This window comes from Pavona decussata, unplaced genomic scaffold, assembly GCF_977016875.1.
Source record: "Pavona decussata unplaced genomic scaffold, jaPavDecu1.1 SCAFFOLD_59, whole genome shotgun sequence".
Classification (NCBI taxonomy): Eukaryota; Metazoa; Cnidaria; class Anthozoa; order Scleractinia; family Agariciidae; genus Pavona; species Pavona decussata.
Window position 1 is genome coordinate 1,097,483 of NW_028145481.1, and position 24,900 is coordinate 1,122,382.

Below are 24,900 nucleotides of genomic sequence, written 5' to 3' on the forward strand. Positions count from 1 at the left end.
GTATTACCCATGAATATCCTTGGACAGCAATGAAGAGCTGTTTCCCCCCTTGTTAGGGGTCATCGGCACGGCATAGCCACTATATGCAGAGGCGTGGTTGGAGACCGGCTTAAGCCACGTCTCCACACAACATTCTTGGACAAACTATTTGTCTCATTTTTCGATAATCTGTCTAGAAGGTTTTTCAGTCAGGAAATGATGTTATAATCCCTAGTCGTGCTGGTGTGTGTCCAATTCAATTATTCAAATTATTGTTTACAATAAATATCATGAACGTCTCAAGAAAATTGAAGCCATTTTGAACGCTATTAAATCTTTTCCGGCAATAAATTCGGCATTAGCCAGTGGAGGTAGACTGTTTTGTGAGCGAATGGCGCGCGATGCAAGCGATTTTAATGGGTAATTACACTGTGAAACTGGCTCCTTTTTGGTTCTCTCGGGTGACATTCAATCGAGAATAGAGAGGTACAAGGAAGTGTTTGCGTGCATTGGTGCACTGACGGTAGCTACTTTTGTGCCACTCACGGCTCGCGTGTAGTTATTCACGCACGATTATCAGTGAGTGCCAAAGAAGCCGGCTCAGACTTGTAGTAGAGGAAGCACTGATTTCTTTTGTAACAAGCATCTTATAATTAGCAGTTTGAACTATATTAACAGCCAAAAAAGTATTTTCTCTGCCCATAATGACTTCCTTTTGAAAATCTTCGACTCAGTCTACTAAGCCCATTACACTAAAAACCATAATCTTGCAGTACAAATAGATTTGAAGATTTAGAGCTAAGAAAAACAAAATTTAATAGAACGCTTACAGCCTGGAATGTATTTTTCCGTCTTCAATCAGATTCTGTTTTTTTTTTTTTTAATATTCTTGGTCGTTCACAAGGTTCAATGACTCAATCCCTCAATGCAACACCTTGTCAACTTCCAACTACGAACACTTATTTTAGCCTGAAAGAAGCTCGTGTATTAAAATCCTCGGTAATCCGAAAAGCCCATTAGAACGTGAAGACTAGCTAGCAATTTACTTCCGTCGCTGGACTTATAAACGCGCTATTTCTGTATTTGTTGTTGGATCGTCCTTTAGTTTGAAGCCATTGTTCCGATAGATTCCATCTATTTTAAGAAGTGTTTCTATAAAAAAAATGTATATATATATTGCCATATTTTAAACCATTCGCTGGAGAATATCAGAGTTCGTGCAAACAACCTATCGAAAGGGGATTTACTTAATTTTATACTCGAGTGTGTAAATTTATTACTCCGCATTCGTTGTCAGTTAATGACTCTAAAATTAGAGAGAAAATTGATATCTGGTTAATGGTGTTAAAAAGCAATATTTAGTCTATTTCTTATCAACTTTAAATCCTTCCTTTCCCCTCTTTTGTTTGAAAATACTTATTACAATTTCAATAAATGTGTTATTCAAAACACGAGCAAGCGATGAGTCTTATTCGCGATTGCAAAATCCCCGCTGGGTGATTCGGCAGGAAAATGAAAACTAACTCATTGCACCAATATGCTAATCGAGGCTTTTAAGAGTTGCAGTGTAATTGTGTGTCTTTCCAAAATACATAACATTGATTGATGGTTTTCATTTTAGCGGTTTCGACCGGCGTACGGTACCGCATTAAAACTTCTCCTATTCTCGTATTACCCTCAAAGGATCTTCAACGCTCGGTGGCGCTAAACGAAGTCAATCGAACAAATGTTGGTAAGTATCTAGGTGAAATACACATTTAACTCAAGTGCATGCTAATAAACTAACGAACTAACGAATACATAGGATAAATATTCAGTGTAAATAGATTTCTTAGTTTAGTTTTTTTAGTTCCCACTTATCGAGTGGAACCATTTGTGCTTCCCTTGTTAGCTAGTTAGAAAATAACCGCGCACAAATGTATTCTTTACTGCGATGAATTTCTGTTTGCCCTAATTTTTTCGCAGGTTGATTCAATTTATTTGTCAATATTTAATGTTAAGATATATAGTTTGTATGGACAACAAGAGAAGGGGTTGCCAGTAATTTGTCATGGCAGAACAGCGAAATACAAGACTTAAGTCATTCGACAATCGTAGCTTATTTCCAACCAATCTCCTTGACTTACTCCAAATTCTGAAGTTTCTCTTTAATGAGAAATCTAACTTTTCTTAAAAGAAAATTATGTTCACTAAAAGCGGCAGCGAACACTTCCAAACGCATAACGATATACAAATACTGTATACAACTGAAAACAGGAGTTCAATAATTATTCGTAGAATAAGCGATACGTTAAGTGGAGAAAATAAACACAAGGTTTGGTTTTATGCTTCACATAATTATTCTAAATATATTAGGATGATATCGTGAACAATCTTTGTTATATTTTCTAGTTTGATGCTATCTCCTCACCAGCTTTGCAAAGTGTATATACGTATTAAATGACTAATGATTCGGTCAATATTTGTCAAAAATCGACGAATCCACTTCAAAAAAATCTTTTATCTAATTGCCACAATCTCTTCGTTTGCATCACACTGGGCGTACGAAAAATGTAAAAGCAGTATTGAAACATTTGAATATGACAAAACCTTACCTTAGGACACATCAGTATATAATAATTATTTAGTTTTTATCGCAAAAAAAAAAATTCTTATCAGGAGAGTATTAGTGTTATTACCTCTAACAAAAGGTGATTTTTTTTGGGCAGAGTAACATTTATATTTTGTCGCTATGGGAAGGGGAAAATGTATTGGTAAAATTGGAAACGATGCCATTAGCTGTTGGAATCGACCCAAAATGATTTCCTCTGACGTGGGCGATGTTTGTTCCTGCAATATGATAGCCACTTAAGATTGGTCTGCTACGAAGACAGCTGGTTGACAAAGCAACCTCCTTTAATTAAGATCTAGCGGTAATCAGCATTAAATTTCTCCTTGTAATATCAATGATTATTCAACCCCTGAGGACATGGGAATTAAGGCTGTGATCACCCAAGGTGAATTTTCTTGATCTTTTAATAACTTCCCCCCAGTACTTTTATAAGAAAAGTATGGGACAAGATAGGAGAATTTGTTCTTTGATATTACAGGTTAGAGGATAACACAAGCAGTTTTGAAAAGAATTATACCTGGAAAAATAAAAGGTTGAACGTCAGTCTGATTCGGAAAAAAATTTTCTATTCCAGTGCAGTGCTCTACACTATTTTATGAGTTCGTGATATACCCGTGATGGATGAATAAACGAGACCAAATAGATAAAATTATCAGCTACTATAAAGTTGGGTACAAAACTTCGATGTTCTTCCATGACCTTAAATACTTTCCTCGGTTCAAATATATTATTGCATATGTCCACTCTCGAAACAATCTCTATATCGAAAATGATGTTTTATTCAGTCAGTGAATAGGTATTTATACTCGGAAAAACGAAATCGGAGTTGTCCAACAGTAGTAGAATCTATGACCTTTCGTTTACTAGTTCGGATGCTCCGGCCACCACTGAGCTTAATGAGACTCGTGGCATGGGAGCAAGGCCATTAAACTGGGTTCTTGGGACAAACATCCTCATTGCATACTGCTACTGCATATGCGCAATGGAATTAATGAGAATGATGTATTATTCAGTATATATTTTTGGTTTAATAACTTGTTACCTCAAGGTACAAGAGGAAAAAATTTCCATTGCCTCTCTAAAAAAGTATCTTCAGTTGATATGCAGTTAAGCTCGTTTCAGTCGGTGACATCAATGAAAATCCATAGCAAACTTAGAAGTCTTTACATTTACGTTTAAACATCAGAACTATCAGATGATAACTTGCATGGGAGATAAAAGTCCAAAGAGTTTTCAGTAGTGCAGTAAACAACACAGTTACAGACTGGCTGTCTCTTGACTTGATGGCCGTATGGCAGTTTTGCTGAACGTTATCTGATATTGTTGCCAGGTAACTTTTGTCAATCCACCGAGCAATAAATTTTTGGAAGCCTTAGCAGCGAAGACGCCACTATATTAAAATTGGCGTTTTATTTAAACGTCGTCATGATTATCCCATTTAATTTTCTGGGGTTGAATTCTTGGCGAGCCCACCCAAGTTTCAATAGAAAGAAGAATCTGTCGTCGTGTGTTTACGTCCTCCGTATAACATCCCATCAGGAAATTTCACGTCCTAGTCGAGCAGTGACGGCGAAGAAATGCACCAAAAGGTGTTATGCACGTGCAGAGTTGTTGTTTTGGTTATTAAGCCTATTGCTTTTTTTACGCTGTCGTCGTTGCTAAAGCTCCCTTTTAAAAATGCTTTTCTGCACGACATTGCCATCTGGGTACGAGTAATCACGATTTGGTGACCATTTCAAGTCATGGATGATTCTACTTCGATTCTCCGCAAAAATGCTGCAAAGAATAAAATTTCTCTTTGCAAGTATTTTTAGTCCACATAAAATGCGAGTTCAGTTCTTGGTTAATTAAAAGTTCCGGCCAAGCATTAAATAGTGTTTGCCATGCCTTTTTTTACCACCCTTTGAAGTTATTGTCGTGTAACAACAAGGATTGTCTATAAATTCTCTAATTGGGTGTCATTCAGTTAATAAGGACGCTCATTAAGCAACTGAACCGAAGCAGAGTTGCGCAAACAGCCACTATGCTTTGTCTGAAGTTATTGGGTTCCGTATTGTTTCTCTGCAAGATTGGTGTGAAATGTATATTTCTAGCTGATAAGAAGGCACGCTTTATGCGATTCACACAAACAACGCTTTTAAGTATAGAAATAAGTTTTCGTTATGAATGACAATATTCGATGAGGTCAAGATCTCGAGCTTTGTAGCTTTAGGCCGCTACTCTCGGATAGAAAACGGAAGGTTTTGTAAAACAAGTGTTCTTAGCTTATCGTAACTCTCTAATCGAAGCGGTTTTGCCTGTAAAGCGCCCTGCGAAGATTTTTCAATATTTATAGTTTGAAAGGAAATCAAATTTTATAGTTGTTAATTTTTTTAATTTACACCACATGACAGTGAATGCAAGACGCTGTGATTCTAAGCATTTAATTGGTTCTTAGGTTGTCAAGGTTTTCCCGCCAACAGGACACAGAACACGCGCGAAATCAGTCTTACACGTGCTTAAACAACCAAACGATGTCGTCTTTGATCAATAACAGCTAAATAACACATGCTGATTCATCTTTTTGATTTATCGATCCTTTGGATTGTTAAACAGACGAATCACCGACAAGAAAAACCCGTCGTACTGGATGAAAGGTTTTTGTTATCATGGTTAATTGACTATGCAACTTAATTATTGTCACAATCACACGGCTTCATAGTTTATGCACAGTGGTTTTGCAGAATTCATTAACAATCTCTTTGAACTCTGAGCGCCTGGCTTATTCGCGTCAGTGGTAACATACTTAAAGGGAATCAACGTATTTGACCGGACACTTTGGTGGTGTGCCTAACAAGATGGCGGATTTAAAGGGTCTCCTGTAAGTAACGATTCAAATCTTTTGGCTTCCCTATGTCCATGTAGCTTACAAAACAATGCACAGCATGATTTGCTTCATGTTTTGGAGCCAAAATACCATCCTTAAGTCAACATAAACAGTTTATAACTACTATAGTCTAGAGACGCCCGAAAATTTTTCAAGTCTTTCGCTCCGGTTTCGTGTAAGCTCAGCTGTTTACTTGAGGACATCTGGTCACTTGACCGGCGCAATCGCGCGTCATCGATGGAAATTAGGTAAACAAAACGTTTAAAATGCTTTGTTACCAACTTAACGTTGCAAAATCATTTATTTTGTTGTATATCTAAAACTATGATACCGTACTTGAGGTTTTTGTCGATGCACTGTGCACGGAGTGAAGTTTTGAGAGTTATTGGGCAGAGGAAAATGATTGAAGTCGCTTGGATTCATGTTTATAACCTGCGAAGACCTACAACTGTCGTTGTTGTTTGAGTGGATTATCGGTTAATCCTGAGAGTGGTTTTAAGTAATATCACAAGCAAACATACAAGCAAATATAGTGTTTACTATCGAAAGGCAAGCGAATCATCAAGTTACACGCCATATGAAATGTCAAGTTTGCATTTTTTTTTCCGCTACTTTACAGTCCTTTACATGATATTGGAATTGCCAGAACACGTTGCGAAACAAAGCGGTAAAATTATTTCCTTCCCAAAATTTCAAGACAATTAAAACACTTATACACGAGATATTTAAAAGGACGCTATGGGAATTATTTCCTCATCCACGGCGATTTGGTTTTCCAAATAATGAGCTTTAAATCGGCTAACTGGGCATTCTACGAGGCAAACTGACTCTACAACTGCAAAGAGCGCATCACGGATTTTACACTTAGTAAACTTACATACATATACTTGCAAAATTATCTGATATTCAAAACTCAACAAATGACAATACTTCTTAATCATTTTCAAAGTGCAAACCACTTGTAAGCGACGCCTAGCAATTAAGAATTCTCGAAGACAGCGATTTATCATGTGCTTCTAGTGTTGGCCTCAAAGACCGGCCGTTCCGCGTTCCGTTTCGTTAAGAGATTCCAAAAAGCTCCGTAAACTCTGGCCATAGAATTAAGTTGTAATTGCATGTGTCGGACATTCAAGGCTAATGAATCACAAAGGATTGTATAAAGGGAGTTAGTTTTTAAAGAAACAATGGTGCTGCGACGGTGGAAGAGCGAAAACAAATATTTGCTTTTATCCACTGAGTCGATAACTTTAAGGCAAATTGATCACGGTAAACAGATAAAAAAGCCTTGACGTTTCGAACGTTAGCCCTGCTCTAGAGCGAGGAATTGTAGACCACTATATATGGAAGTTAACACGCTTTACCGACTTTTCATAAAGTACCGATTAATTAACCCAAAGTTCTATAATGGTTAAATGGAAAACCCTTTGGTTAATGGTTCCTGCATATCGCCACAGCACCACAGTAAAGCTCTGCTCAATCAGTCGATCAAGATAGCTTCCACTCAATTCAATGTCACGCTTTAGGATTTCATCCACGGACTCAAACTTTAAAGCACACTGTTCAAGTACAGTAGCTTTCATGTAAATGCGGTCATACTCAGCCGGGATTTTACCCATCAACTTAAAAATATGGGAGCCACCTGATACAGCATGATAAACTGAACAGTACCGAACGCAAGAACTGTTTAAAAACTGCAGCTTTCATTTCGGAATGGTCGCGCTTTGGGATTCCCGGCCCATCAATAAGTGCTCAGTAGCGTTTGTGTGAGTTTGATCACATTTCGGGATTTTATTTACTAACTTGAAAGCATAAGAGTTACATCATACAGCATGGTCAACAGTAGCACAGGAAAAGAGCTATTTAAACTTTCATTTGAGTGGTCACGGATTTGTGATCAAAAGTCAGAACCACTTTGCACACCATAATACATGGTATTACCACAAGAAGTACTTTTAAATACCGGAGCTTTCACTTGTATGTGGTTTTGTAAGTAACATTTTTTGCTCATTCTCAAAAGTGGGAAACAGCTTATATATTACTCAAGAAAATTCTGTTGTCACAGTTTATGAATATACTTTCATCCATCCTTGTGTACCCTCAATTCACAAACATTCAGGCCCAGCCTGTTGCTTTGGCTTCCTAGAGGCTAATCTTTTATGTTCAATTATGCGTTGTAAACTAACCAAGCTTTATTCAATTGACGGCTAGGGTTTATTATAAATGTAAATTCTTATTTTAGGCGATAAATTGGTCCCGATGTTTCTATTTTAGGGTAACTAGGTACACAGTTGTAGAGGACAAACACCCCCCTGGGCGTAAACAGTTGATTTTATCGGAAAATTTTATTCTTGACCAATGACGCAAAAGGCGTCTGGTGCAGATAAAACATCCATTAATTCAGGGACTTAGCCAACATGAGGCAAGACGACGCCTCGTCTTAATTTTATCCGGAAATTAAAAAACATATACATTGTTGGTTGAAAAATAATTCCCAAATAGCGTTCTTACAGTTGCGTCCTGAAAGAATAACCCTCACATTGTGAACGAATTTATTGAAAAATTCAAATGATTCCAGAGGGCCACTTGTTCAAAATTAGTAAATGTGTGTCAACAAAAATTCTCAGATGCGGCTGGAATGCGCGGTGTAAACAAGTTCGAATGGTGAGTTTGCAGACTTTCATACGATCGTAATTTTCATCGTCATGCATGCCATAAGCCCGGAGTCTGGTTAAAGAAGGTGGAAGGCCTACACGATTCCTACTCCATGTTGGCCGCTTTTTCCTTCCGTCTTTCGACCAGTATAGTTTCTTGCCTACATTTATAGCAAGCTTACTGTGAATTGCAGGATTTGATACTGCTTGTTTAACCATATTTTTAACCATATCTGCGGAATGTTGCTCCACCACACCACTGGGCCGTAAGCAACTGTAGCCTCTCACATAGTCGTTTTTTAGAGAAGTCGGGAGCAGGAAAATAAAAGCGACGAGCACGGAGGAAATGTAATACTTGGTGTAAGTATCGCACGGCCGAGGAGCGAGAATAAATAATAATTATTAATGTTGACTTGTAAGTAAAAAAATTGCTACCATCAAGTTACACTTGGGTGAGGCTGTTCTTCTTTTTCTTCTTCTTCTTCTTCTTCTTCTTCTTCTTCTTCTTCTTCTTCTTCTTCTTCTTCTTCTTCTTCTTCTTCTTCTTCTTCTTCTTCTTCTTTTTTATTAGAAATATCATTGAAGATTTTATGTGCACTAAAAATTACATTTGAGAGCTTCTAGATTTCGGGAATTTAATTTCCTGCATGGGGGAGTATGCCCCCAGACCCACCTAAACGCTCACAACACTTGCCTCGTCACTCCTGAAAGTCTGGTTACGGTCCTGTAATTAAGCGAATTATAAGCAACCGCAGTATTTTTTTACGTTTTACCAATTGCAACACCATATACACCAGATATATTTTTAGGCAAAGTGATGAGCTGGCACAGGGCGAGTTTATTTCAAAACTTCAGTTTAACCTTCGCAAATTTAGAGATAAGTTGACGTAAATGTCTGTTTTTAACGTGTTTAATATTTTATATTTCCTATAGATATGACTCACCATCAAACATTGAACGTGTTACCGGTGTCATCTGGACAGGATATTCGTAAGCCTCGCTCCGAGCTCGAACACCTGCCATCCAGTCACAAAGAAGAAAAGAAAATTCATTTTCGAAGTGAAAGCTCGTCAACAGCAGAAACACTTATTATTCCTAGTTTCGCAAAGCTTGGACGAGAATTGAAAATACGATTTGAAGCTACAGATCAACCACAATCGAGAGAAAAGGAAGAGATTTCCGAAGACCAAAAGACTGCGTACCACGAAGGCATAAGTTGGAAAAGAAGGCAGCGCAATCAAGAAGAAGTTGACAGTACAAAAAAGTCTTTAATATCGAACAGAGTTGATTCTGAACCTCGCATCAGAATTAAAATGTCTTTGGTACAAGCAGAGTCACCAGTAGTGAGCGACTTGAAAGAAGCCCAAGATGCCATTAATAAACTGAACGATAGTCTACAGAACGAGAAAAGATTATCGGCTGCGAAAGATACAACCATTGAAAATTTACGCCACGAGATAAATCTCTTGGATGAAGAGCTCGTGGACAAAAGAAAAGAGAACGACAAGTACAACGAAGAAATGAGAAAACTACGATCGAAAACAACTTCGCTGGAAACGGAGAACAAAATTCTTGAGCGACAAGTAAAGATGATGAACGAGTCAAACAAACGACTCCATAATGAGCTACACGAGTTACGAAACAAGCTTCGTATCCAGGAGACGAAAGTCGGAGAGCTTCGGGTACAGAGATCGGAAGCCGTTCGGAAGCATGCGCACCTTTTGCAGACGAGCGTTGACAAAAGTACCAGGCTGCGCTATTTTCTTCAGCAATTACAAAATGAGATATTAGCCCACAGTGTCACCACGAAGAAATTTCAAATACAAAAGGAGGCTTTAGAAAACCTAATGCAGGAAGACAGCGAGGAAGAATTACAATTCAAGAAATACGGATTGATTTCTCCCAGAAAGATCAGGAAATCGTCCTACTCATTGACGGAGGAGGAAAAGGAAAGCTTGCGAAGGGATGTGGAAAGTGCGCTTGTCGGCAGACACAATAAAGTCCCCGAAAAAAGTGTCCCAGTTGAGAAGCTCACCACAGCAACCGAACGAATCGTCACCGAAGGATTGAAGAATCGGCTGGGTCGTGAGAATGAAGAAAGCTCCCACATGTTAAAGATGGTACAAGAAGCCAAACACCAGATTAAAAGTTTGGACAGGATCGAGTCTTCGCACGTGGAGACATCTAAACGATTACAGGACAAAGTGGGATCCCAACTTGAGGCCCTCGAAGTAGAGCTGAAAGATTTGTCTGATGAACTTCGATTGGCGCAGATCTCAAAAAGAGAAGATGAAGAAAAGCTACGATCCATTACAAAATTCTCAACAGCGGATGCAAAAGTTGAAAGCGTCAGTGTGGCGAGAAGAGCCTCGCAGGTGGAAAAGTTGGATCTTGAAAGTGTGATACACAGTATAGAAAGAAAGAGTGAAGATTCCACTTGCCCCATGTCGCCAAGGGATCTGGAAATACTGTCAATGAAGCGCAAAATGGCGGACATGTTGGAAGAGAAGCTGATGCTCTCAGATGAGTTGATTGAATCTCGTACCAGTCTCTCTAATCTCGGGAGCTTGTTGGAGAGCAGAAGCCTGGAAAAACAGAAAATGGAAAAGGAACTCGAGGAAAAGGAAAAGAAGATTTCAGCGACAGAGGAAAGTTTAATTGAGGCTCAGAAAGAAACGTTGAATCTCAAAGAAGAACTGGAGAATGCTAAGAATGAAGTGGGAAGAGAACGGGAGGAAGTGTCACACATAGACGACAAAGACAAAGTGAGGACTCGAGCGCACAGAGTTGAGCTGAACTTCAAACCTAACGTACAACCTGCTCTTGAAAACAAGGTTGAAACGTTAAAGGAGGAGCTCTCCGCTGTTAGAAGGAACAGCATAACGCAGCTTAATAAAGTCATTCTCGCACACGATGGAGTCGATAAAGGAGTTCAGGTTGGAGATAAAGCATACAAAGTTGATAAAGTTCGCTGGGAGAGTCCTCGTGCATTACGAAGGAGACATTCGATGGATGTCCCTGTGACTGGATTCTTTAAAGGCGAACGAAAAGTTAGCAGAACGGAGTTTACGCTGGTCAAACGTGCAGACAAAGGCATTCAGGTAGAATTCTTCAATGACGTTGACATTGACAAAAGCACAGACAGTTTCAAAAGGGAGGTTTTCACAGAGAAACTGAGCCAGGAAAATCAAGAGCTTAAAGCCACGCTGGAACATCAAGAACGAGATATGCAGAAACTTAAAGAAGAAGTCAGTAAACTTCAAGAAAACAAGTCAGAAAACGGTTCCAGTGGCGAACAATATCCACCCTTTAATTATCCAAAGAGAGTATCCGGGATTTGGACCGCTCTTGAAGACGCTTTAAAGGAAAAAGAACAGAGTGAGAAACGGAACAAGGAGCTCCAAAAAGAGTTAGAAAAGCAAGAACAAGAGATTCAAATACTCCTCAAGAGCTTCAAACAACCACAGGAACAGGAAATCAGTTCACTGTCTGGTTACACTGGGGATAATATAACAAGAAGAACGTCTCAGAATTGTGACAAAATTGTAACGCAAAAAGAAAACATGCGTGTTGAAAAATCCCGTTCGTTGGAAGAAGTTATGAGCGTCAATGATGAAAACCTCACCAATCATGCATTTGTTTTCGACAGCGAAGATGGCCGGCGCGTTCCAGATGAGCTGCACTTTGAGGCAAGCAGCCGGGGCGAGAGAAACATTGCAGTGCTAGAATCGGTGATCGATAGTGTCAGAAAAGACCTCGCAAATTCCGAAGAACAAAGCAGAGAGTTGGAAACAGAGCTGTACAGAAAGGATGAAGATTTACGCAAGGCACAAGAAGAAATTGAACTTCACAAAAGCAAACTTTCTGAAATGAAGAATTTGCTGGACGGAATAAGCAACGATAAAGAAAATATCGAAAAAGACGCTGAGGTATACAAGAACCAAGTTTTAGAGTTGAATGCTGTTTTAGAAGAAACAAGAAAAGAAAAGGTTAACGCAAAGGAAGAGCTCCATCCATGTAAAGTGAATAACAATGTTGAAAAAGGCATTGTGAAGGACAGTTTACTAATACCTGAACCGAAATCTCCGCTTGACGAAAATCATAATACAGTTCAAGAGATCGAAAAACGGGATTTTAAAATCGAGGGCTTGAAAACATCTTTCGAAGATATGACAAAAGAATATCTGAAGGCAGAGGAAGAAATTGAAAGGTACAGATCGGAAATCTCGGAACTAAAAGTTTTACTCGATGAAATGTTCACAGAGAAACAGAAAACGAAGGAAGTTAGCGAGCGACTCGAGTCCCAAATTTCAGATTTGGAAACGGCGTTGAACAGATCCCAAAAAGAGCTCGATGCGACTACCACGGAAATAAGGTTGAGCAAGTCCGAAATTTCGCTGCTGAAATCGCAACTTGACGAAACAAGACAAGCACATCAGGAAGCCATGAACGAAACAGAACGATGCAAATCTCAGATTTCTATTCTAGAGGCCTCGCTGGGCAAAACGAAGAGAGAAATGACCAGCGCCGAAGAAGAAATTACAAAGAACAAGAATGAAATCTCAGATTTGAAAGCTTTACTCGAGGAAAGAAGTAAAGAAAATGAGGTCGCAAAAGAAGAAGTTCAACGATACAAGTACCAGATCGAGGATTTGAAAACTTCACTCGAAGACGCCAAGAGAGAAAACAGCTGGAACGTGAGGGATGTCAACAGATACAAAAGCGAGATTTCAGACTTGCAAGCTTCACTTGAAAGATCAAAGAAAGAAAACGCTAATAGAACAAAGGAGTTTGAGTTGTATAAATTCGAAATTTCTGATTTGCAAGAATCGCTCGAGGAAGAGAGGAGAGAAAATCGAGCTGCTAAGGAAAAAATTGAAAAGTACGAATCAGAAACGTCCGATCTGAGGAGTTCTCTAAACAAGGCACAAGAAGAGAACCAGATTGCAAGAAATGAGATACAAAGGTACAAGTCCCAAATTGAGAAGGAGAGGAGCGAAAACAGCAATGCAGAGAAGAAGATCGACGAATACGAATCCGTAATTTCTGATCTTAAGAATTCGGTCAGGAAAGCACAAGAAGAAAGCGACGATGCAATACATGACATCACAGAACGCTGCAAGACTCGGATTGCAGATTTGGAAGATTTGCTCCATAAAGAAAGACAGAAAAAGCAAGGTTCAGTGAAGAAAATTGAACACTACGAAACGGAAATTTCTGATCTGAGGAGGTCTCTTGATGAGAAACAACACGAAAAACAGCATGCTGTTGATGACATTGAAATCTTTAAGGCTCGGATTTCAGACTTGGAAGCTTCTCTCGCGGAAACGAAGAAAGAAAACTACAGACACGAAAGCCAAAATAGCGAGCTCAAAAGGGAGGTTGGAAAACTAGAAGAAAAAGTGGAGAGATTTAAAATCAATGAAACAGAAATCAAGCTTGAAAACAGAAGATTTCAAACTAACAACTCCGAATTAAAAATAACAGTAGACAATCTCAATAACCAGCTCATGGGTGCGGATAAAAAAGTAAAAGATTTAGAAATTCAAGCTGAGGAAGACAAGAGGACCGTTTCACAGTTGATGGAGGAGCAGCTGGGGACTGAACGACTTCAGGAGCAAATCAAAGTGCTGGAGACAAAAGTAAGCGTACGAGATAAGAACTTGGAGCAAAAGGTTGGGGATATAATAGAAAGAGATGAGCGAATTGAAAAAATTGCACAAGAAAAAGAGAAGCTTCAGAAGATGATTCAAGATCTTTTGTCTGCAAAGCAGGATGATGTTGGCTACGACACTGCAGATGGCGAAACAATAGTAAGGATTGAAGCTCAAAGCGTGTGTGGGAGTCCTAGCGAAGTTTTCAGTCGTGAAAATTTGGAGGAATTGCATAAAGGGCTTGAGGAATTTAAGAAACAATCGACAACTCTTCAGGTCGAGTTAAAGGAGATTCAAAGGGAGAAAGCTGATTTGCAAGACACGGTGCAGCAATTGAGAAATGTCAAAATCAGCCAAGAGAATGAGCTAGAACTTCTTCGAAAGCAGATTCAAGAGGTTGAAAGCGGCGTACAGGATACGGAACGAACTCTTGAAAAGAACGCAGAAGTTATGGCGGAGAAGGAAAAGGAGCTGCGAGAGCTTGTGAACGAAAAGGTCATGAAGACGAGTCAGATTGAAAGCTTGGAGGCAAGTTTGAGTGACGCACTTCAAGACAGGGATTCAACATTAGCTGGTAAGTAAATGATGTTGAACCTGTTTCAAAAGACGCTTTCTAACACCAACTCTTCAACTGAGTCAAGTTTCAAGCTGAGAACAATTTTTGTCATTCGATTACGTCTTCCCAAATCAACGCTAACTATTGGCCCTTTGATCGATTTTTCGCGGTTTTTGTATTCAGTGGCGATTTGTCACTTCAAATTGTCACCAATTGTTTTGCCAATAGCTTTCGCAAGATCAGGTTTAACCAGGGCCCAGTTGTTCAAAGCGCGATTAAGCTAATCCCGGGTTAACTTGAACTTTGATTCTAGTTTAATAACTAATCAATAAAGATTATTCCAAACCGTTTTTGTTCTTCGGTTTTAACTTAAAATTTTCTTTACGATTAGGTTGAAATTAGCTTTTCAAAACACTTTTGATAAGCGAGTTGTAAACCTCGGTTAACTTTTAATTGTGGATAAGCGTTAATCGGCAGATTAAATACTAATCGACAAAAAATTTTCCATTTAGTTATAACTTAGACTTACGCTTAAGTTAGCTTTTAAAAACATTTTCAAAAAGGGAGACAAAAATCTCGTGGTTTAGTGTTTATTGGCCTTGGAAAAATCGGTCCCTGAAGTTAATTTTCTTAGCCACGGATTCTTTAAACCGAGGTTAAACTAGCGTTGTTCATAGTACAAGCACATTTCAAGGGAATCGTTGGAATTAAGTGTTAAATCCCTTACTAGAGGAAGAAAGTTATAAATAGAAGTTGAACTCAACCCTATGTTTACCATCATAGACAATAAATTGTCCAAAACTTGAAACTAGTTTCTAGATACTGACAAGTCCAAAATGCAAAATTTGAAACAAGCGATAATACCGCTTGTTCGGCGAGAAAATACCGTACTGTCTTGCTTTTGTAGGACTTGAAAAGTTAGAATCATGCATTGATTGGGAAGGGTAGAAGGTTAATTCTCGCCAAAAAAACCTACAAAGCTATTTAAAATTCTGAAAAATAAATTAAACACATTTTCAGATTACGTTTTATAGCAAGAATCCGTGCTCAGTTTGGATGCAAAATGGCAAATGGGTGTGATCCTAACATTCCTTTACTTTGCAAATATAAAATTTGTTTTCGCACCGCTAAATACTTTACGCAATACTTTTTCATTGTTTCAATTCACAATTTTTTTTTTTAAATTAAATTTCAGTTTTGAATTTGGACACATCCCGAATTAAAAAGCAATTATTTATCAACGACCTAATTGAACATTGCTGGAATTCTTGCCCAAAAGCGCTGCTTTTGCGCGCGTTGTGTCGGCCAGGAGTTCTTTTACAAAACAAATCAGCTGATTTGGATCATTGTCCTTTTAATCTTTGGCGGCGACTTAGCCCTACACAAAGCACCAACAATAGCTTTCCTCCCTTTGGTCTTTAAAGTCTTGAAAACAAAAGAAAACCACAAAATCTTGGTGTTGAATAATAACGCCTGCGGAAAACACCAGTGTTTTAAAAGTGCGCCAGACGCAAAACTTAGCTAAATCGCTGACGAGAATAAAACATTTATGCTCGAGAGCCATAGGATTTAGTTATCGGTTGTACACAATCACAGGACAATTAAGTTTAAGCATTACACCTTTCTTGTTATGTTAAGCATAAATTTCCCTAATGGATGGCTTGTCCGGGATTTACGGACTGGTAAATTACCTATAAAGATTATTTAACAACCGCCAAATTTATTTAGCAGACAGTTTCATTAGCTTTCTCAACGTGCGTGTAAACTTTTTCTATACAAGCTTCATAAAATGTCTTGTTTTTATGTACCTCATTAATTATATTTTCCTTTTTGTTCGGTGAGATTCCCTTCGTTATTGGTCAAGCTTCACAAATTTATTTTGAGAAGTTTAAGCTTTCGTTCTACACGAAACCAAGGTTTTTTTCTCCCGAAACGAGATTTGTTTTTAAACAAAACTAGTTTATATTCTTTAAAAAGACAATTATCATCCGTTATGTTACTTCAATGCTAAGCAGGTAATTTTTGTTATCAGAGCTCGATGCCATGCCATTGTGTTGGGCACGCTACAAACGTTTGCCTCCGTAGAGCTTATTGTTTCATAGGAAGTAATTTTATAGTAACATTTGTACATTTTGCGCTCTAGCCTCTAAGAACGAAATAATTGATAAACACCTGCTTAAAATGATGCCTTAAAAGTTCAACCACGCTAGATTGCTCAATTTAGCTTTAGGATTAGCTAACAGATAGTTTATATATGATTTGCATGAAATGCCTTTTATCGCCTTTTGTGCGACGCGCGTTTTCTGTTCAGCTCAAAGAACCTCTTTGTTTCATTGAAGGACGCTAACTTTGTTGTGAAGGACATGACATGGCTTAAACTCATTTAAAAAATTGTTCAAAAACCTAAATACTTAACAAATCAAGAATGAAAGTAGCTTCGATCTTTGGCGCAAAGTGAAAGAATGCGTTTTGATTTTGAGTGAGCTCGATTCATCCACTTTAAACTGCAATCAAAATGTTGGGAACGCCAATTATTTAAAGAACTAATTCCCATCAGGATTAGAAGAAAACAAAGAATTATAGTTGTTGTGTATCAGCGTTGACGCGTTGGTTTTCGGCGTTAGCTTGTTTATAACCAAGGTGCAGGTCAGTTTACTCTTTAGTTTGCCAAGTGTTAATTTGTTTATTTTAGCAATAAGCGATAACTGTAAACGCTCTCTTTTGTAGCCAAGGAAGAAGCCATTGAGCGGCTGCAGGAAGAGAACCAAAGATTGGAGGTCGAAGTAGGCGAGCTCAGAATGGACATACAGCAGCAACTTCTTGACTGGCAGCAGAAGTCGAAGATGGAAGAAGACTACAAAGAAGTAACAGGCAAGCTGAAGGAAGCCGAACTGAAGTATTTACTCACCAAGGAAGAGCGAGATAAAGTTGATAAGGATTTGAAGAACACAACGGAACGAATGATTATGCTTCAAAAGGGCCTCAGCGACGCGCAAGCTACGATCAAAGGAAAAGATGACAAGATCAAACAGCTGACTGCGGAAAACTTCGATCTGCGAGCGTTGATCAAGGACAAGGATGAGTGTTTGAAACGAGAAGAAAAACTGCGGATGGAAAATATGAAAAGTCTGGATGTGCTGAAGATCAAAATGGAGAAAATGGGAGATGATGACAAGAGGCAGAGAGAGCGGCTGTTTAGCTTGAAGTCCGCGTGTTCAGAAGCGAACGAGGCGTACGAGATAGTCAAGAAACAAAACTACGATATGAAAAGAGAGATCGAAGATGTGAAGAAAAGGCTCAGTGAAAGAGACATCGCACTCGAAACCACGGAAAAGGAAAAAGAGGAAATGGAGGAGCAGATCCTAAACGCGTCCAGGACAATAGATGACTTACGAAAGAGTGCCAGCTTCCGTAAAGACGAGAGCGTGTCGCCGGATTCCGCGCTCGGCATCTCTCTTACGTCTAATTTTGAGTTCAGTTCGGGTCCAAACAGTCCGAACTCTGTGGCCTCTGATAATGCATTCTCTGGGGATAGCTTTGGTGGACAAGAAACGGGCCTGCTATGCAAGATGCCGACGATGATAGAAAACTTCCGAGCGGTTGTCCGAGAAAACGAAGCGATGCGCGGTAAACTTTACGATCTTACTGTGCGTAAGGAGAAAACCGACACCGAGACGAAGCACCTCGCGGAGTTGAACGAAATGCTGAAAAACGACGTGGCTGTTAAAGAGAAAAGCTTGGTTAGCTTAGAAGATAAAGTCAAGATGCTGGACAGCGAATCACGAGATGCGAAAAACAAAGTTGTTGAACTGGAGCGCAACTTTGCCGTTGTATCCTCGCAAGCCGACCTTTTGAAATCAACGCTTGATAACCGCGAAAAGGATTTCGCGGAGCTGCATGAAAAGATCGAGCTGCAAGAAGAGAAGGAAAAAACATTAGAATTGTACTCGAAATCGGTGGCCGAAAAATACGAGCACGAAGCTAGCGAAAAGAAGAAATTCGAAGATCTTTCGAGACAGCTACTTGAAGAAAGCACTCATCAGAAAAATACTCTGCGAAGTATTGACCAAAAACTTTCAGCTTCGCCTGGTAATCGAGATGAAATTTACTTTTCTGGGCAAAGTAGCGTTCCCATGGCAACCGTGGAAGACAAAGTGGATGGGTTGCTGAAAAACAAGAAAGATTTGGAAGTTTTGGTGTCCAATCTACAAGCAGAGTGTGCAGATTTACAACTAGCAAATGGAGACCTGCAGAAAGATTTAAATGAGTACTTGGAATCCGAGAAAATGAGGCAGAAACTGGAAGGCGAACTCAAGGCCACACGAGTTCGTGACGAATTAACGAATGCTAAAGTTATTAAGCTGGAAGAACAAAAGGCAGCTTTGCAAAATGAAAACAAAAGCTTGGTGGAGGCGATTGTGGAGACGAAGAAGAAAAGAGAAAGCGCTGAAGTCACAGCCGAAGCCATGAAACGAAGCATGGAAACGCTTGAAAGAACCAAAGAAAGTTACCGCGAGGAAACGGAAAATCTGAAGAACGATTTACGGAAAGCTGATGAAGAAAACACAAAATTAGCAAGTGAACTCAGGGGATTCCAAGCCAAGATGTCTGAGATTGAAATAACAAACGATGCATTCCATGCCGAAAACGAGAAGTTGCGCACGGATATCATGGCATTGTCAGAGGCAAAGTGTGAAGTTGAGCTGACAATTTCCGAAGCCGAGAGACAGAATAAGAAGCTGAAAGAATTAGCAGACAAAGAGAGAGATAACCGAGAGTTTATTGAAGCTCAGAAGAACGAAGCTTTAAATAATGCTGAGGCTCTGCGGACCGATCTGGAAAGAGCAAAAGAGCGCATAGGAACGATGGAGGAAAAGCAGAGTGGAGCAGAAAAATCTCTGGGAGAACTGCAAAAGGCTAACCTCGACTTGTCTTCGGAAAACCGAAGGCTTGCCGACGAGTTGCAGCTCGCTAAGAAGGACCTGTCGGAAATGCAAGAACGGTACAAGAACTCAGTCCAGGAGGAAGAAAACCTACAGCAGAAATTAAACCTTGCTAATCTGGAGACGGCTAAACTAACGACCGCACAAGAGGGCAGCATGAAGAGGAACGACGCCATGGAAAAGAGCCTTGTTGAGTCGAAAGGAAAGAACGAAGAGCTGGAAATACTGTTGGAGAAGACGCGCTTAGAGAAAGCTAATGTACTGAGAGAAGTCAGCCAAAAAGAAGAAGTTATTCAAGCGCTGGAAGCAAAGAAAAACGAACTTGAAGAAGAACGGCAGAGTCTCACAAACGACTTATACGTCGCTACAAGAAAACTGTTGGCGCAGCAGCAGAACGTGGAGACTTTGATGAATGAAGTTAACTCTATGAATCGTGAGATGAAAGGATCAATGAAGAATGCCTTGAGTAAAGACGGGCGAAACGCTGAAGAAGAGATGGCCTCACCAAGAGAAGGAGATGTTGTTGTCTCGGACAATGATGCGGTTATGCAAAATTTGAGACAAAGTATCCGCACGACTGAAAGAAATCTCGACTTCTTCCGAACCGAGGCGAAGGTTCCCGAACATGACACGAAGAGCTGCCAGCGAGATGTCGAATTTATCAGCAAGGAGTTTATGCTCCTTCGCAACCAGCTATCAACTTTGGCAACCACCTCTCAGAAGCTATGCGAAGAAATTAAAAAGCTGAAAGAAGATTTGGCGCAGAAAGAAGCCCTGCTAGAAGAGACGAAAGAACAGCACAACAATGTGAAGGAAGAGAACTTGGAGAATCGCGACTCTATAATTCAATTACAGAGCAAATGCACCGAGCTTGAGTCACTGTTTGGCGAGTACGAAAATAAAGCAGAACAACAACACGCTGAACTTGTCCGCGCTAATCAACAGATATCAACTCTAGATTCCAGTCTCCTGCGATCCGAGCAGAAGAAGATCGCGCACGAGAAAGAACTTTTGGTCGCACACGAGAAGATCTCTCACTTGGAAGCGAGCTTAAGGGCGATGAAAGAAGAAGGTCGCTGTGATAAAAAGAAGATTGCAACATTGGAGACGGAATTCAATGAGAAGCAGGCCCTGTCTCGTGAACTGGATAAAACGGAAGCAACTCTTCGAGATCTCAGGGCGAAATTTGATGACTTGTTGAAGGAGAAAGAAGAAGCGAAGGCAGAGCTGTATGGAATCCGAGAAGAATTCCGCCAACAACAGGTCGAATTAAAGAATGCTCGCAAAGAGGTCGAGAACTTGAAGAAACAGATGAGTTCAGAAAAGGACACCAGGCAAAAAGTGGAGCTGGATTTGAACGAAAACGCCGCGGTTTGCAAGACGTACAAGAATAACATGCAAGAGTTAGAGCGCTCGCTTGCAAGACTGCGCGAAGAAAACTCCGATATGGAAGAGAAAGTCAGCATTTTAGAAACAGCAGGGAATGCTCTGAGGAAGGAAACGGAGTTACAAGCAATAGAGATGAAGCGACTTGAAGAAGAACTCGCTGACTCGAAGGAACAGTACACGAGTCTTTGCAAAAACCACGAGACCAGCGAAAAAGAACGAAAGAGGCTTTCTAATGAGATCATAGTCGCAGACGAGAAAATTACAAGACTGCAAGGAACCTGTGACGAGCTGCTTAAAGAAAAGGAATCGAGTTCCAGTAAAGTTTCATCGCTGAATGAAGCCTTGGAGGTCATCATCGCAAGCAACGAAGAAACCGCAGCCAATTTGAAAACGGATCTACTGACGGCAAAGAAAGAATTCTCAATAACAAAGAGCGCACTAGAGAGAAGACAGAAGCAGGTTGAAGAGTTGCAAGAGGAACTGAAAAACGACGAGCTCAAGATTAAGTCACTTGAAGAAAAGAAACAGGAAGTGTTTGAAAAGTACTGGGCGAGTCAAAACTATCTCACAGAAGCAGAGGGAACGATCCAGAATTTGCGTTCAGAGAACAAAGAGCTGAAGGAGCAGAACGCTTCAAGCGCACAGCGGACTCAACAGCTTCAAGATACGCTACAGTCCGAGAGAGAGACCAACGAGAAAGAGGTGGCAGCATGGAGCGATCAAATGAACAAGCTCAAAACTCTGCATCAAAAGGTGATCCAGGAGCGCGGAAACTTCAAAGCAGATTTAGAGCATGTTCAGGCGTCGTTAGCGAAAACCGAAGATGAGCTAAAACAGACGAGCGACGTGCTGAGTCATAAAGAGAAAGCGTTCAACGAAGATGTTACCAAACGCGATCAGACATTGGGAGAGTTGTCACAGCAAAATGCTAGCTTAAAGAATGAGTTAGAGAAGACAAAAGATACGCTGACTAAAGCAAGCGCCGAGAATGATGACCTGAAAGAGAGATTAGAAATCACATCAGAGAAAGTGGAATGGCTGGAAAAAGAACTCCAAGAAAGAAACGCCGACATCGAAGATCTTTTGGCCGAAGCGCAAGCTAAGCTGAACGTTGTCCGAAAAATGAAGGCTACAAACAGCGGCGAGCACTTTGCTGAGCTACCGTCTTCCGAGTTCATTGCTCATGATGATGATGAAGGTACCGATGGAGTTGACGCGCGTCCTGTTACGCCTCGGGAAACGTCTATGAAAGACGTAGTAACGTCCTTCCACAAAGTGTGTCTCGACTCCTTTAACGACAACAGAGGGCTTCAGCAGGAGTTGGCCACGAAATCGGACGACGTAGCGCGCTTAGACGACAATCTTCAGAAGGAGAGAAACAATACATCTGAGATGAAGAGGTACTTACATGACTTGGAAAAGAAGAAAGCGAAATTAGAAGATGAAGTCAAGCGATTGAGAAGGCGCTTGGAGGCGTTCAAGCTTAAAACCGTGGAAATGGAGAAGGTAAAGGATAATGAGATAACGGAGGCGAAAGGAGAAAAAATCTTGCTCGAGAAAGATCTGTGGAACACCAAAGAAGCTTTGGAAGAACAAAAAGCCAAGCTGAAAACTTCTGAGGAAGAGAAGGAGAGATATGCGCAAGATCTTGAAGCCTCGCGTAAGCAGATTGTGGACGCCAAGAGCGAGATCAAGGGCAGTCAACAGCAATTAGACTCTCTACAGGAACACATACTGCAGCTTAAGAGGCGTACGTTTGAGCTGGAAGCAAATGATCGAGCATCGCAGCAGTTGATTCAAGACAAAGAAAAAGAGTTAAGCGCTAACCAATCAAAGATCGATGAGCTTGAAAGGCTGTTTGAGAACGCGAACGAAAGAAAGGGAGAGCTGTTCACCAAACTTGGTAGAGCTGAGGAGCAAATCGCCAAATTAGAAACCGATTGTCAGCAGAAAGTCAAGGAGATAGCAGGCCTTGAAAGCCAGATTGCAGCTCTGAAAGTTAACGTTGCCGACAAGAGCTCAAAGTTGGACAAAACGGAGGTGGACTTGAACGATTCGCGCGAGAAATGCGAGGAATTAGAGATTCAGCGTGGAAGTCTCCAAGCCACAAATGAGATCTTAAAACAGCAGCTAGACGCTACAAAGAAAGACTGTTCACAACTGCAGGCTCTGTTGCAAAAGGAGAAAGAACTGAGCAACGCCTTTAGCAGTCAACTCAGCGAAGTGAAAAACGAAAAAGAGAACCTTGATCGTGAATTGAAAGGCGTTTTTGAGCAGAAGGAGCATATCGAAGAGCTGTTGAATAAATCCGAAGAAAATATGAACATTGCCGAGGAGAAAGCGGCGAATTCCTTCCACGAAGCGGAAAGTCTAAAACGACAGATGGTGAAGGTACAAAGTAGCGCATGCGCTGATTCTGCGCGCAAGCAGCTCGAAATTGGCAAGTTGAAAGCCGAAGCTGAATCGTTGAGGAGCGAGTTACATGAAAAAGTACAAGAACACAACGAAAGTCTCACCCAGTTCAAAGTAACAGCGAAGGAGAACGAATTCCTCAAGAAAGACCTTGCACAGAAGCACAGCCGGGAATCGGAGCTGAAGCTTGATCTGACCACGACGAATAGCAAACTTCAGAGCTATGTGATCGAGAGAGAATGCTGGGAACGCGAGGTGAAGACTGTCTTGAGTGAAATAGAACAACAAAAGAACGCGAGCCATTCAAAAGAAGAGAAGTTGGAACGACTGCGCACGCGTTACGAGAACGAGATTAAATTCCTGCAAGAGCGCGTGGAGGCTTTGGAGCGTGAAGTGCGGATAACACAAGAAGCTAATGAGCAACAGAGACACGCTGACGAAATATCCTCGAGGCTTGCACTGGAGTCTAAGGACATGGAGATTGATAATCTGAAGTTGCGTCTGCAGGCCAGCAGAATGCACACCAGCGAGAAAACCGACGTTTTAGATATCATGAAAGAAAAGCTACATGAACGGACCAGAGAGATCGCTGACTTGATGGAGCAGATACGGATGCTAAAGGAGAGTTATCACCTCGAGCTAGGAAGCTTACACGCAGACCTCAAATGCGCGCAGATGGAAAATATGTTGTGCAAGCGAGGAGAGCTGAGCGGGGATTTTGGAGGATCAAAGCAGGAAACACAACTACTTGAGGCCATTCAACAGAGCAGAAAAGAATCGGAGCGGTTGAGAAATCTGCTGAAAAACAAGATGAGAGAGATGAAGTCCCTGAGAAAACAAATCCTGTCAGAGAGAGTTGGGGCGCGGAAACCTGGATATACGATGTACTGAAACACAAACATTGAACTAAGAAAGACTTTAGCTTGAAGACTTGAATATCTGAGTCATGCAGTTACTGCGTGAAACGTACGTATAAAAGCCTTACTTTCGGTATATTAAGAATCGAGACGCAAGCAGTTTTTAATTCAACGCTTAAATTGCCATTCGCTTCCTTTGTTTTTGCAGTTTTAGGGCAACAAGAATCTTGCGCATAATCCTTTAGCCAATCAGAAAAAGGCATGTTGTTTTTGGACCAATTAGGAGTCAAAATAGTCATATATGCATATATCACTGGCACGTTTTCCCGCCTTTATTACCGGTCACATGTCAGTTTGTTAGGAGTTTTGATTGGCTCGTTGCATTATTTGCGTAGTTTCTGATAGACTAGATGTCGTTGCATATTATGAAGAGAGAGAGAAAAAAAACCCAAACGAAAATATCAGGAACAACAAAGCAATTAGTTTTTTCATCCATTTATTTCGTGTGCTTCGTAGGTAGCATAGAATCGTATATATAGCGAATAATTTATTAAAGTTTTACAAAATAGAGAAAAGTAACTTCTTTCAGACAAAATTTCTACTAATATATTTAATTCAAGGCAGTATTTTTTCTACCATTTTATAGAAATGTAAATTTAAAACTTAAACTACGTTCAATAGCCTGTACGATAGCATTTCAATATTTGGAAGTTCTTTAGCTCATTTGAAACTGAAACATTTTGTAAAAAATTAACATCCACTTTGTAACAAAGAAAGTGTTTCTCGCAAGAAATTATAAAATTATTTTCCTCTAGTGAAACGACGTTTAACCAGACGTTTAACCTTTCGTGTTTCGGGTTTAACAAAACAATTCTTGTAAATCAGTTAAGCTTAAATTGTGTGTTTATTTTCAATAAAGAGATTAAAATGAACTTTACTGGTTCTTTTATTATCGTTAAGGGTTATGAAACGAGGGACTGTT

At 40.2% G+C, this 24,900-nt stretch overlaps 1 protein-coding gene across 2 annotated transcripts; it reads left to right on the forward strand.

Moving 5' to 3' along the window:
* The first annotated feature begins 1,458 nt into the window (after positions 1-1,458).
* Positions 1,459-24,855, forward strand: LOC146479321 (uncharacterized). 2 transcript variants are annotated; one of them, XM_085110951.1, is made up of 3 exons: positions 1,459-1,711; positions 9,041-14,335; positions 17,045-24,855. In XM_085110951.1, exons 1-3 carry the CDS (start codon positions 1,585-1,587, stop codon positions 23,950-23,952), a joined length of 12,330 nt encoding a protein of 4,109 aa, XP_084967077.1. In that variant the 5' UTR covers positions 1,459-1,584; the 3' UTR covers positions 23,953-24,855. The 2 variants fall into 2 exon arrangements, with proteins under 2 accessions (XP_084967077.1, XP_084967078.1); XM_085110952.1 differs by lacking the exon at positions 1,459-1,711 and adding an exon at positions 5,319-5,450.
* Positions 24,856-24,900: the final 45 nt, after the last annotated feature.

Excerpts from the sequence above, each read along its gene's own strand:
- LOC146479321 (XM_085110951.1), top strand. The coding sequence starts at position 1,585 with ATGGTTTTCATTTTAGCGGTTTCGACCGGCGTACGGTACCGCATTAAA. Across the intron at positions 1,712-9,040 it reads AGTCAATCGAACAAATGTTG|ATATGACTCACCATCAAACA; the intron begins GTAAGTATCTAG and ends TATTTCCTATAG. Across the intron at positions 14,336-17,044 it reads CAGGGATTCAACATTAGCTG|CCAAGGAAGAAGCCATTGAG; the intron begins GTAAGTAAATGA and ends TCTCTTTTGTAG.